The sequence below is a fragment of the Somniosus microcephalus genome, chromosome 8 (assembly GCF_052327205.1).
Source record: "Somniosus microcephalus isolate GS21.2 chromosome 8, FLI_Smic_1.0, whole genome shotgun sequence".
Taxonomy (NCBI): Eukaryota; Metazoa; Chordata; class Chondrichthyes; order Squaliformes; family Somniosidae; genus Somniosus; species Somniosus microcephalus.
In genome coordinates, this window is record NC_140994.1 from 70,203,914 (window position 1) to 70,218,344 (window position 14,431).

General features: G+C 46.5%; 1 protein-coding gene across 5 annotated transcripts in view; it reads right to left on the bottom strand.

The window, feature by feature from the left end:
- LOC147113632 (tumor necrosis factor receptor superfamily member 6-like) overlaps window positions 1–14,431 on the bottom strand; it is a 42,449-nt gene that overhangs the window by 12,778 nt on the left and 15,240 nt on the right. For all 5 annotated transcript variants that reach the window (XM_085994854.1, XM_085994852.1, XM_085994853.1 and 2 more), the window contains exons 4-6: window positions 11,729–11,849; window positions 9,225–9,292; window positions 1,245–1,349 (exon numbers count right to left, since the gene is read on the bottom strand). In XM_085994854.1, the coding sequence (XP_085850980.1) occupies window positions 1,245–1,349; window positions 9,225–9,292; window positions 11,729–11,849 (294 nt within the window). The remainder of the gene's footprint in view (window positions 1–1,244; window positions 1,350–9,224; window positions 9,293–11,728; window positions 11,850–14,431) is intronic.

Here is a 14,431-nt window from a genome sequence, read left to right on the forward strand (position 1 = left end):
TACATGAGGAAATCAATTCGATTTTCTTACAAGTTTAAAGGCCGTCATTGTTCTAGGTCTGTTTTGGATCCCAAATACTGAATTGGGAATATTGAATACCACTGCTGTATAACAACAATGTCAGGGATTTTGAATGTTGAATGAGATGTCAGATGGTAGGGATAAGGAGAGGGAGAGTCGAAAGAGAAAATTATACTCAAATACTGCATAACAAGCCATGGCCTGGAGCTTGTGGTAATAATAATGGCGAGGCTATCAGCGCTCACCGTTATTACAGTGTAAATCGGACAGCAACTTCTGGTGTCCACACATGCGCAGTTAAAGACGGAAATCCGGAAGTTACTGTCAGATATACCCCACTCCTCCACAGGGTGTGCTGTGGCATTCTTCAGTGAAAGACTCGGCATTGAAATGACTGCAACGGTGTGAATTTGCTATACTTGCTCACTAGTTCCGCACTAAAAATGGCAGAAGAAGTTAAGGCTGGTGCATTCAGGAGTAAGTGAGTTTTTATTGGTGTGATAAGTGATAATTACTGCTTAACACCTTCTCTGGCCCTGAAAATTATTTTTACAAGCGTGGAGTCTCATTCCCTCAGAAGTTATTAGTGTTGGAGTTTTTAAAAAAATTAATTTTTGTTTAGTTTTTATATGTCTCTTTTATCTCTCTCCCTTAATATCATCTGTATTTCCCAATCTTTATTCGCTTTCTGTACATCACTTAAATCTAATTTATATTTCCTGCTTTAAGTTTCCTGGTTTGGACTATGCGTGTCTCAGTGAGAATTAATCAATCTGATTGGTTGAAGAGCCTCGCTGTTGCTTTTTCTGTTCACATACCCCACAGATCCCCTGTAGAGGGCGCCGCACTGGAAAAGATGCCGGATTAGAGGAAACCCCCACTGAGAAGCCCATGGAAACTCTGTGGGCAGCAGTCAGTGAGGTGAACGGCGAGCTACGTTCCTTCGCCGCTGATCGCAAAATCCGGGCCCATATTTTGTTTAGGTCACAAAACAAGAAAAATGCTTAACAGAAGTCTACTTTCCAGAACTAGCACTTTTAAAATGGGTCACTGCATCACTTAGTGACAGCTTAAAGCAACAACAGTTCTTCAGTTACCAGATCCATGGATTTAAAAAAATAGAAATCATTTTGTTTGAAATCATTACATTGGGCCAGTATTATAAAGGGTACAATTAGGCTGTTAATCCTTACGAGAGTGGAATAGTTTTTTCTTTAACTTACATGGGAGGACTCCTTTCCGGTACAGACGTACACCCAAAATTGCTGCCAGTACAAGTACAATTAACACAGCTCCCAGCGCCACACCAGGAACCCATGCACTGCTTCCTGCAAAACAGACAAAAGAAATGAAGATGATGGTTTGAGAGTGGCAGCCAATACAGTTAGTTACATTGGTGATGGTACAAGATCACGGTGACGTTATTGTACTAAGAGAACAGGAGAATCTGGCCGGAATTTCTGTACCGGAGCAGGTTGGGTGCGGGCGGTCGTTGTGGCGGGTCACAACCCCGCTGCTCATTCCATCCCGCTCCCGAGATCGACTTTTCATTAATGGCGCCTATTAAGGCCGCCATGCGCATTTCCTGGCCATATTAAATGGTGCGGGTCTGATGACGTCATCGACGATGCATTTTAAACCATGATATTTAAAAGAGCCATGGCCACATTGCATTTGAAGGTTCATCTAGGATAGTTCAGTCACTACACTGCACCATTGGACTGCTGCAAAGAGTGGCAAACATGACTGCACAGAGGCAGAGGGCTGCACCCAGGTTCTCAGGCGAGTCCCTCCATATGCTTGCGGAGGGAGTGACAGCACACAGGGAGGTCCTCTTCCCTTCCGATGGGTGGAAGAGACCTCCTCAGCAGACCAAAGGAACCTGACTCAAAATTGTACAGGAGGTCAACAGCAGCGATGTCATCAGGAGGACCTGGGTGCAGTGCCACAAATGTTTCAATGATCTCATTAGACCAGGAAAGGTGAGTGCAAAGCCACACTCAACTTCATCCTGCTGTGCCTCTCATCACATTCCCATCACTCTGCCTTCCCAAGCGTACTCCCGCACATCATTACTCACACCAACATACCTTGCACATCCACCCATCTCTCTCTCTATCTACATTATCACATTCCCATCTGACTAACCACCCCTCACACTCACCCTCATCCTAATACAATCATACCAACTAACACCACACAAGGAGGCCACTTGGCATTGCCACCCTCTAAAGATCATAGTCATAGAGTCATAGAGTTTTACAGCACAGAAAGAGGCCCTTCGGCCCATCGTGTCTGCGCCGTCCATCAATCCCTGTCCAGTCTAATCCCATTTTCCAGCATTTGGTCCATAGCCTTGTATGCAATGGCATTTCAAGTGCTCATCCAAATGCTTCTTGAATGTTGGGAGGGTTCCTGCCTCTACCACCCTTTCAGGCAGTGAGTTCCAGGTTCCAACCACCCTCTGGGTGAAAAAGTTCCTCCTCAAGTCCCCTCTAAATCTCCTGCCCCTTACCCTGAATCTATGCCCCCTTGTTATTGACCCCACTACTAAGGGGAAAAGTTCCTCTTTATCTACCCTATCTATGCCCCTCATCATTTTGTACACCTCAATCAGGTCCCCCCTCAGCCTTCTTTGCTCCAAGGAAAACAACCCCAGCCTGTTTAGTCTTTCTTCATAGCTGAGGCGCTCCATCCCAGGTAACATCCTGGTGAATCTTCTCTGCACCCTCTCCAAAGCAATCACATCCTTCCTATAGTGAGGCGACCAGAACTGCACACAGTACTCCAGCTGTGGCCTCACCAGCGTTTTGTACAGCTCCATCATAACCTCCCTGCTCTTATATTCTATGCCTCGGCTAATGAAGGCAAGTATCCCATATGCCTTTTTAACCACCTTATCTACCTGTTCCGCTGCCTTCAGGGATCTATGTACATGTACACCAAGGTCCCTCTGACCCTCTGTACTTCCTAGGGTCCTACCACTCATTGTGTATTCCCTTGCCTTATTTGTCCGTCCAAAATGCATCACCTCGCACTTTTCAGGGTTAAATTCCATTTGTCACTTTTCCGCCCATCTGACCAACCCGTTTATATCGTCCTGTAGCCTGAGGCTTTCCTCCTCGCAATTTACCACCCCACCAATTTTTGTGTCATCTGCGAACTTACTGATCATACCTTTTACATTCTCATCCAAATCATTTATGTATATCACAAACAGCAAGGGACCCAGCACCAATCCCTGAGGTACCCCACTGGACACAGGCTTCCAGTCACAGAAACAACCTTCGACCATCACCCTCTGCCTCCTGCCACTCAGCCAGTTTAGGATCCAACGCTCCAAGGCACCCTGGATCCCATGGGCTCTTACCTTCTTGACCAGTCTCCTATGCGGGACTTTGTCAAAAGCTTTACTGAAGTCCATGTAAACCACATCCACAGCATTTCCCTCATCCACACACCTAGTCACCCCCTCGAAAAATTCAATCAGATTGGTCAGACATGATTTACCCTTGACAAAGCCATGCTGACTATCCCCGATTAATCCTTGCCTCTCCAAGTGGAGACAAATTTTGTCCCTCAGAATTTTTTCCAATAATTTCCCTACCACAGATGTTAGGCTCACTGGCCTGTAATTCCCTGGTTTATCCCTGCTACCCTTCTTGAATAATGGTACTACGTTAGCTGTTCTCCAGTCCTCTGGTACATCCCCTGTGGCCAGAGAGGTTCTGAAAATTTGTGTCAGAGCCCCTGCAATCTCCTCCTTTGCCTCACACAACAGCCTGGGATACATCTCGTCCGGGCCTGGGGATTTATCCACTTTTTGGCCTGCTAAAACCGCTAGTACCTCCTCCCTCTCGATGCTAATATGTTCAAGTATGTCACAGTCCCCTTGCCCGATTTCTATGTCTACATCGTCTTTCTCCATAGTGAACACAGATGCAAAAAATTCATTTAAGACCCTGCCTACATCATCTGGCTCTACACACAGATTGCCACTTTGGTCCCTAATAGGCCCTACCCTTTCCCTGGTTATCCTCTTGCCCTTAATATACTTATAAAACATCTTAGGATTTTCCTTTATTTTGCTCGCCAGTGTCATTTCATGGCCCCTCCTTGCCCTCCTAATTTCTTTTTTAAGTATGCCCCTGCACTTTTTATACTCCTCTAGGGCTTCCTCCGTCCTTAGTCTTTTGTAACTGCCAAAAGCCCCCCTTTTTTTCCTAATGCATTTTTGTATATCCCTTGTCATCCAAGGTTCCCTTTGCTTGTTGGTCCCGCCCTTGACCTTTACAGGAACATGTTGGTGTTGTACTCTCTCTATTTCCCTTCTGAAAGTCTCCCACTGTTTTGATGTGGATTTTCCTATAAGTAGCTGCTCCCAGTCCACTTTGGCCAGATCCTGCCTTATCATATTAAAATCGGCCTTCCCCCAATTTAGAACCCTTATTTCCGGGCCGTCTTTGTCTTTTTCCATGACCACCTTAAATCTCACCGAATTATGGTCACTGTCGCCAAAATGCTCTCCTACCGACACTTCCACCACTTGCCCGGCTACATTCCCTAGAATTAGGTCCAGTACCGCCCCCTCTCTTGTAGGACTTTCTACATGTTGGCTCAAAAAGCTCTCCTGGATGCACTTTAGGAATTCTGCACCCTTTAAGCCTTTCACACTCTGACTATCCCAATTTATATTGGGGAAGTTGAAATCCCCCACTATTATTACCCTATTATTTTCGCACTTCTCTGAAATTTGCCTACATATCTGTTCCTCTATCTCCCCCTGACTGTTTGGGGGCCTATAGTACACTCCCAGCAAAGTGCTTGCCCCCTTTTTGTTTTTAAGTTCTACCCATATGGCCTCATTAGAGGAACCCGCTAATATATCGTCCCTCCTTACAGCAGTAATTGACTCCTTAATTAATATTGCAACACCCCCTCCCCTTTTACACCCCCCTCTGTCTCGCCTGAAGATTCTATACCCCGGAATATTGAGCTGCCAGTCCTGACCCTCCCTCAACCATGTCTCCGTGATAGCAACAATATCGTACTCCCATGTGTTCAACAACAACTTCAGTTCATCCACCTTATTTGCAAGACTCCTTGCATTAAAATAAATGCCTTCCAGCCCTGCCAAATTCCCTTTTGCCTTCACATATTTGCTCTGCCTTCCCAGCTGACTTGTTTTTTCCTCCGTATTTGGCTGTAAATCACCCCCTACTATAGCTCCACTCTGTATCCCATCCCCCTGCCAAGTTAGTTTAAACCCCCCCCAGCAGTGCTAGCAAACCTCCCCGCAAGGATATTGGTTCCCCTCTGGTTCAGGTGTAAACCGTCCGACTTGTACAAGTCCCACCTTTCCCAGAAGCAGACCCAGTGATCCAGGAAGCTAAAGCCCTCCCTCCTGCACCATCCCTTTAGCCACGCATTCATCTGTTCTATCTTCCTATTTCTATACTCACTAGCACGTGGCACCGGGAGTAATCCAGAGATTACAACCTTTGAGGTCCTGCTCTTTAAACTTCTACCTAGCTCCCTAAATTCTTGCTGCAGGACCTCATCCCTCTTTTTATCTATGTCGTTGGTACCAATGTGGACCACGACCTCTGGCTGTTCACCCTCCCCCTCCAGAATGCCCTGCAGCCGCTCAGTGACATCCTTGACCCTGGCACCAGGGAGGCAACAAACCATCCTGGATTCACGTCTACGGCCACAGAAACGCCTATCTGTTCCCCTTACTATAGAATCCCCTACCACTATTGCTCTCCCACTCTTTTTCCTCCCTTCCTGGGCAGCAGGAGCACCCCCAGTGCCAGGAAGTTGGCTGCTGCTGCCTTCCCCTGGTGAGTCATCCCCCTCAACAGTATCCAAATCGGTATACCTGTTTGAGAGGGGAATGGTCACAGGGGTCTCCTGCACTACCTGCCTGCTTCTATTGCTCCGCCTGGTGGTCACCCATTTCCTTTCTTCCTGTGCAGCCCTTGCCTGCGGTGTGACCAACTCACTAAAACGTGCTATCCATGACCCTCTCAGCATCGTGAATGCTCAACAACCCATCCACCCGCAGCTCCAGCGCCTCAATGCGGTCTGCTAGTAGCTGCAGCTGGATGAATTTCCGGCACACGTGGTCATCAGGGGCACCCAAGATCTAACCCATCCGTTCCTTACACTCATTCCATCAATCTCACTCTACCTTCTTTTCTTTCCCTCCTTGCAGGAAAAGAGAGCCCACAATAATAGGGAGAGAACCGGAGGTGACACTCCATCATTGGCCACCTTAACAGCAGTAGAGGAGGTTGCCATGGAAACGTCAGGAGTCGCAGAGCAGCTGGAGGTGGGAGACGGAGAGAGGGGGCATCTCAACAACCTGGTGACAGAATTACATCTCATACAGCTACATGGCATACAGCAGTCACTCATATGGGGACTGATGACAGCAGCCAGTGAATATTCATCATGTGCATAATGGTATCTGTATCCATTCATGATATGACATAGCTAACTCATCTCTTTACTCTCCCACAGGTCCATCAAGAGTCTCTGCCCCCCACCCAACTGTCCAGGAGGAAGAGGAAGACGACTCCTCAGAGGAGCCTCCAGCCTCTGAGGGCACACCATCACCAGACATAAGCGCACCCAGCACCAGCACAGATACACACACCTCAGTGGGTGCAACGCGAGATAAAGTAGTGTTGTTACCTGGTGACTCACAACTCACAAGTGAGCAAGAGCAGATGGTGGAGACAGACAGCAGTGGAGACTCCTCGCAGGAGGGACGCAGGATGCTCCCAGCTCTGCTCGGCTCCATGCAGACGCTGAGCCTCGGGGTCCATCCAGAAAGAGGGCGATCCTGGAGGTGCAAGAAGTGCAGGAGGCTTTGTGACTGCGATGTCTGCAAATGTGCAGAGAATGGAGGAGTCCATCTCCAACATGAGCACCACCGTGTCGCAGGCGATGGCAACTGTAGGCTCTTCCATGGAAAGGATGGCCACCTGCATGGAGCAGCTAATGCGCCACTCACATGAGCATATGCTATCTATGGAGAATAGATGATAAACTACGGAGAATAGATGGCAATCTATGGAGAATAGATGGCAGACGCTCAGACATGCTGTCTAGGAGGGATGTCAATGTAGACATGGGTCCGCATGGCTCCCACTGCTGTGCAGCAAGGGGTTTCCAGCTCCTTGCTAGCATGGAAGTGCGGGTGCCCCAAGAGAGGGATGATGCCGAGAGGGGACATGGAAGTGGGGGCTCCTCTGAAAGCGCTCACACTTTTCCCCGTTGCACCACCCCCCCTCCCCCCGCAACCACCTGCTCAGTCAGAGCCCCAGATGGCTCCTCAGATTGCGATGGTCAAGTCAGCCCCTGCATAGTCGCAGGGGGAGCAAACTTTGGCAGCGCCATCACAGGCTCCAAAACCTAGAAGACGTCTGCCAAAAGTGTCTACGCAGTCGCAGCAGGGAAGTGAGCAGGCTACCTCTACCTCTGCTGAAGCCACAAGGGTAGCACCTCATAGAAGCACGCGTCAGAGAAAGATGAAACACAAGTAGATGCACAAAGGAAATCACATGGGTGTTTTAATAAATGTTTCTGTAAAGTTTCCATTACTGCAATGTCACAGATAAAAATATTTCTTTTCACCACTTTCCAGCCATGGACAAATTTGTGTGCAACTTTGGAAGTGGCTTAGTGAGTTGGAGCAAATGGTGAGACATAACGTTACCTCCAGCAATGGCGGTCAGTGTGAAAGGAATGGGTTGGTCATTGTAGGGATGCTTTATGGTGTTGCTATAGGGTGGTGCGAACCTGGAGCAGCATGTGACTGCCATATGAGTGTAATGCGTAAAGTTAAGTAAATCTGGCCATGATGAGGCCATCCCTGGCCTCCCGGGCAGCAATGTGCTCAGGTGCTGGTGGGATCTGGACCGCAGGTTCCTTCTGCTCCTCCTCCTGGTCTTCCAGCTGATGCTCCTCCTGCTCCTCCTCATCCTAAGAGGCTGTGCACTCAGAGCCTTGCTCCTCATGCAGCGCTAATCCTCGCTGCTGCACTATGTTGTGCAGGGTGCAGCAGACCACGACGATTCTGGAGACCCTGGCTGGTGCATACTGAAGGGCTCCTCCAGATCTGTCAAGGCATCTGAAGCGCATTTTCAGCATGCCTATTGTCTGCTCTACGACACATCTGGTGGAAATGTGGCTTTCATTATATCTCTCCTGGGCCTCAGTACTTGGCCTCCTCAAGGGTGTCATGAGCCACGTCTTCAGTGGATAGCCCTTGTCTCCAAGCAGCCAGCCGGAAAGTCTGTTTGGAGGAGCAAAGAGCTGAGGGAGGGTGGACTGGCGCAGGATGAAAGAGTCATGGCAGCTGCTAGGGAATTTGGCACACACATGCATGATGATCTTCCTATGGTTGCAGACGAGCTGCCCACTGAGGGAGTGGAAGCCCTTGCAGTTGACAAAGACTCCTGGGTTATGATGGGGTGCCCTGATGGCCACATGTGTGCAGTCGATGGCGCCCTGCACCCGTGGGAAGCCAACCAGAGCTGCAAAGGCCAGCTCAGTAACATTGGCTTCATCAGTGGCAAAGTTGATATAATTGGCTGACTTGTCAAACAGGGCATCGGTGACCTGTGTGATGCATCTGTGGACAGCCGACTAGGAACGGTTGTCCACCCCGATCGTTGTCCAGCGCCCACTACTGGACATGCACCTGCTTGGATTTGGGGTGCAACAGAATATGGGTTCAGCTGTGTGAAAGCCTAGCAGTCGAATAGCCTGCCAACAGCCACGGTCTAGGCTCACACATGAGGAATAGCCATTTGAGTGAGGTGCTGGAGAGGAGCCCAGCAGCTCTGGTACTCTACCCCAGCAAGGAATCGGCTCATTTAGAAGAGAGGAGAAAATGTTTTTTAAATGTTGTGCGGCAAAATGTGTCATTAATACTTAAATCTAAATTCCTCATTGTGTTTTATGGCTACGAAGGATGGTGCCAGTTAGCAATCTTAGCAACACATTATAGTAGTTTGCATAATATAAACTTAATCAGTTGCTTCATTCTGTCACTCAGTAAACTGTAAAGTAGTAACATTGTTTCAGGCAGAACGTCTGCCAATCTGGTGGCTGCAGCCACTCCTTCTTTGAATTGGTTTAATTAGTCCTACCTACAACAGAGAAAAAAAGTAAAAAGTAAAGAGACACACCTTTTGTGCAGACTGTGTCCTCTGTTTTTGTACAGTGTTGCGCAATCTCTTCAGTTTCTTCATTGCATCTTGGGGGAGGGAAATAAAATACATAAGTAACCGATTCTAGTAAACAAGAACAGAAAGTGCTGGAAGTGCTCAGCCAGTCAGTTCTGGTGGAGGGGTGAGGCCTGAAATGTCAACGTTTTCTCCTTCCTTTACAGATGCTGCCTGACTTGCTGAGCGTTTCCAGCACTTTGTGTGTATCTCAGATTTCCAGTCATGCAGTATTTTGTGTGACTGATTCTAGTAACTTGGCGATGAGGACTTCCTGTATCTGGCTAACAACAAAAAACAAGAGGTTGGCGCCGCCAGATGGAAAATCACCGCCAGTGCGCCCACGATTTACCGATACGGGCGGCCAACTGACAGCAACAAATTCAGCGCCGCTATTTAGCGCTCCTAGGTCAGGGGGAGCATAAATCAGAGGCAAAGCAAAGTTCCACCTAAAATAACAACAGAAAATGGTGGAAGCACTCAGCAGGCCAGGCAGCATCCGTGGAGAGAGAAACAGTTAACATTTCAGGTCTGGGACCCTTCGTCAGAACAAAGTTCCACCTACTCAGCTCCAAAGCATCCTAACTCCAGAGAAACACTTTCTGCCGCACTTTAAACATCACTTGTCACAAGACTGTCAATTTAGTACCAAGCTCTGCCAAATTGCGAGCAGTTTTAAGCTGTACCTCGCACCCACTGGGACCTGGGTTGCGACTGTCTAAACTCATTGGGCAGCAGGGACCTGAATACCCGGCGATATGCGCTCCCACAGGGCAAGACACCTCAATTTCAAAAAATCTTTATAGCATTGTAATGTTCTGGCTTATCTGCAAAGTACTCAGGGTAGATGGTGGAAAATCAGTTAGACATCGAGAGTGCAGATGTTTCTGCCCATGCTCTCAATGCATTTAAAATTAAACAGCCTGGATGTGATCTTACAAATCGCAGCAAAGCAGTATAAATGAGATACTGATAGCTGTGAATGGCCACTTCACTGAGGCTTTAGACTAACATAAATGAAAGAAAAGAGCGACTGTGTCAGCCGTGGCTCAGTGGTAGCACTCTTGAACCCACAAACTTCTGACTCGGAGGCAAGTCCCACTCGAGGGATCTGAGCACAAAATCCAGGCTGATATTCCAGTGCAGTACTGTGGGAGTGCTGCACTGTCGGAGGGGTCATCCACCAGATGAAACGTCTACCCTCTCAGGTGGATGTAAAAGATCCTGTTGCATTATTGCGAAGAAGAATAGGGGCTATTCCTCAACCAACATCACTAAAACAGATGATCTGGTCATTATCACATTACTATTTGTGGGACCTTGCTGTGCATAAATTGGCTGCCACTTTTCCAACATTACAATGAATTACTTCAAATTGGCTGTAAAGCGCGTTGAGATTGTGAAAGGCGCTATATAAATGCAAGTTCTTTCTTTTAACATATACGCGTAGAGTTCTCAATGCAATTTAAACACAGAATTGGTCTCAGTTATATTTAACATAATCATGTGCAACTGATACTTGAAGCTTGGCGCTACACCCAATTGATTCTCTGCTCCTCTCCAGATCCATGTATAAAAACCTGGGCATCATATTCCAGTGGAGAGGCACAAACCACCTCACATCCAGAGGTACACAATACAGTTCTATGGCACTTGGCTTTCATGGGATATTTCAGGCTGAAAATGAAATGATTTCTTGCATTACACTGGTACTTATTTCTGTTTCATTTCACACTTTACAGCCAATGAATTACTTCTGAAGTGTAGTCATTGTTGTTTTGTAGGCAACCATGGCAATTTGTACACAGCAAGATACCCGAAAGAACAATGAGATGACTGATTAATTAATCTGTTTTTGATATTGTTAGTTAATCTGTTTTTGATATTGTTAGTTAAGGGATGAACTCCCCTGCTCTTCTTCAGGAAAAACTGCATGGGATCTTTTACATCCACTGAACAGCAGGCAACAACTTGCATTTATACAGCGCCTTTAATGTAGAAAAATGTCCCAAGGCGCTTCACAGGTGTATTCTCAAACCAAATTTGACACAAGCCACATAAGGAGATATTAGGACAGGTGATTAAAAGCTTGGTCAAAGAGGTAGGTTTTAAGGAACGTCTTAAAAGGAGGAAAGAGAGGTAGAGAGGTGGAGAAGTTTAGGGAGGGAATTCCAGAGCTTAGGGCCTAGCTAACTGAAGACACGGCCGTCAATGGTGGAGCGATTAAAGTCAGGGATGCGCAAGAGGCCTTAGTTTAATGACTCATTTGAAAGACAGCACCATTAACAGTAGAGCATTCCCTCACTACTGTACCGAAGCTTCAGCCCAGGTTATGCGTTCAAGTCCTGGAATGGGACTTGACTGCAATCTTCTGACTCAAGAGACACGAGTGCTACCAACGGAGCCAAGCTGACACATGATAACTTGTTTGTTGATCAACACTTCGCGTACAAATTTATCTTACTTACTTTTTGCAACTAAGGCACGGCTCACAGGTTGCAGAAGAATTTTTAGGCTGGCAGAAGAAGTTTTTCCTGCAAGTACATATTGTATCGTGAGTTGGATGACAGCTGGTTTCCCTTTCATGGCCTGCAGGGAATAAGCAGATTACAGTTTTCAGCCAGTCAAAAAGCACAGATTGAGGCTAAAATAATAAGGTTAATTTTCTTCTTGAGCATCTAGCCCAAGAATGTTGGATTAAATATTGGTGGACTGCAGAACATATATTGTTATTAAAGGAAGTAACTGCAGGGATCACCTGCTCAGTTTTTCTTGCAGGTATAAGGATGTTCTTATCAACAACAAAAAGCTTTCAATTATATAGCATTTTTAACAAAGACATTCCAAGACACTTCACAAAAGGTGTATGGAGAGCAGACATTGGCCCAGAAATTGCTGCAAAAGTCATGGCGCATTAACGGCACATGCCATTGTTTTCTTCTGCTTGTTCTTTTAAATTTTTTCTTATGTCCTTTGCGTCTCTCTCTCTTAATCCACTTTCTTTATGCCTCTAATTTGGCTCCAATTCACCCTATTCTCTTCTCCGTTGTTCCCTTCTCCATCCTTTTGTTTCATTGGTAAGGAGATAGACCATTGTGCACGGTATTCATGAGGTTACAGATGCAATGCTGACATCGCTGTGCCATCATCAATTCACATTTCCAGCCATTTGCGGCATAAGTATAGTGCGATCTGAAGGGTGAGGTAAAAAGCCCAGTTCATGGATCTCGCTGTGAGATGCGCCATTCCAGCAATTACCCAACTGGTTCACGAATGTCTTTTAGGGAAGGAAACCTGCCGTTCTTACCCAGTCTGGACTATGTGACTCCAGACCCACAGCAATGTGGTTGACTCTTAACTGCCCTTTGAAGTGGCCTAGCAAGCCACTCAGCTGTACCAAACCGCTACGACAAAGTCAGCACTGAGGGAGTACCTTCACCAAACAGCCTGCAGCAGTTCAAGAAGGTGGCTCACCACCACCTTCTCAAGGGCAATTAGGAATGGGCAATAAATGCTGGCCTTGCCAGCGATGCTCACATCCCGTGAATGAATAAATAAAAATAAAAAATTCTGGGCCAATAACAGCTTGCATTTATATAGCACTTTTAATGTAAAAAAAACTGAAGGTGTATTCAGACAAAAATGGACAAGACAAAGAAGGAGATATTAGGAAGGGCGAAGAAAAGCTTGGTTGTAGAACTGTGTTTTGAGGATGTTGACCACAATGTTCCCTTTAAGCTGTGCGGCCGCAGCAGGCTCACCAGCTTTTAAATAGGAAAAACAGCTCGTGCGCGGATTCTGAATGGGCTGCGCATCTAAAAAAAAATTAAAGGCAACATTGGTTGACTATACACAAGTAGTGTCAGTCATGGCTCAGTGCGTTGCACTCTTGCCTCTGCGTCAGAAGGATGTGGGTTCAAGTCCCATTCCAGAGACTTGAGCACAAAAATCTAGGCTGACGCTCCAGGGGCAGTACTGAGGGAGTGCCAACTTTTGGATGAGACATTAAACTGAGGCCCCTTCTGCCCTCTCAGCTGGATGTAAAAGATACCATCACAAAAACATATTATTTCATCATTATCTCATTGCTGTTTGTGGGAGCTTGCTGTGCGCAAATTGGCTGCCGCATTTCCTACATTACAACAGTGACTGCACTTCAGAAGTACTTCATTGGCTGTAAAGCACTTTGGGATGTCCTGAGGTTGTGAAAGGCGCTATATAAATGCAAGTCTTTCTTTTCTTTCTTTCAAGCTACCTGATAATCCAATATTGATTTCAAAGTGTACCCGTTTTAATCATTTCAGTAATGTTGCTATCCTTTAATTTTTCTTCAGGCTCTTTCTGTTGATTTTATGAAGTCTTGCACAGCCCTACCATAAGAGAAAGCTGATTTACTCTGCATACCCAGCCAATCACACATTCCAGTGGGATCAAGTGTCTCTGTTTAGGCTTCTTGTGTAATATCACAGCCACCATTGCTATCAGTGGAGCTGTTCTGGACATGACACAGAGGCATGAGTCCCAACAAAGCAGATCTTTGTTGGGTAAAAAAAAAATTTTTTTTAATTGCCAACATGAATTTTAAGAGGATAGTTATTTGAACAAAAAAGCACACCGCCTAGAATTTCCTTCCTCTTTAAGTAACTGTGTTATTTCAATGGTATATATTAATTCAACTCTCTACACTGTTGGCCTGAATACCTCTTCCCAGCCATTTCCCCCCAAGAAAGTCATCATCACTTACTAATTAAGGTAAACAGCAATGGCCAGATTCTACCTTGAACTGGGAAATACCAGGCAATTTGGCCCCTTTGTTAGAGAGCTATAACAAGACTTCACTCTCGGCCTCACTGTCTCAAAGTCTGCCCAAAAACTCAGCAGCCTGCCCCACAAAAGGGTAGCAGATAAAAATAACTCAAAAAAGGAACCGAAAACTGCCTGAAGACTTCCATCCGATTGCCTTCTAAGGGCCCTGGCCAACAAAAAGCCCCAACCCTTAAAGATGTACACCATTGCATCGCATCAGAATTTGACATTCAAAGGGGGAAAAATTTGGTTGCTTTGCGCCTCCCGTTAGTGCCCTAAGAGGGTACTAACGGGGCGCAAAGCAACTAGCGCCCAGGTGCAGCACCGCCAACGCCTCCCGCGAAAGTCAGCGGGAGGTTAGCGGT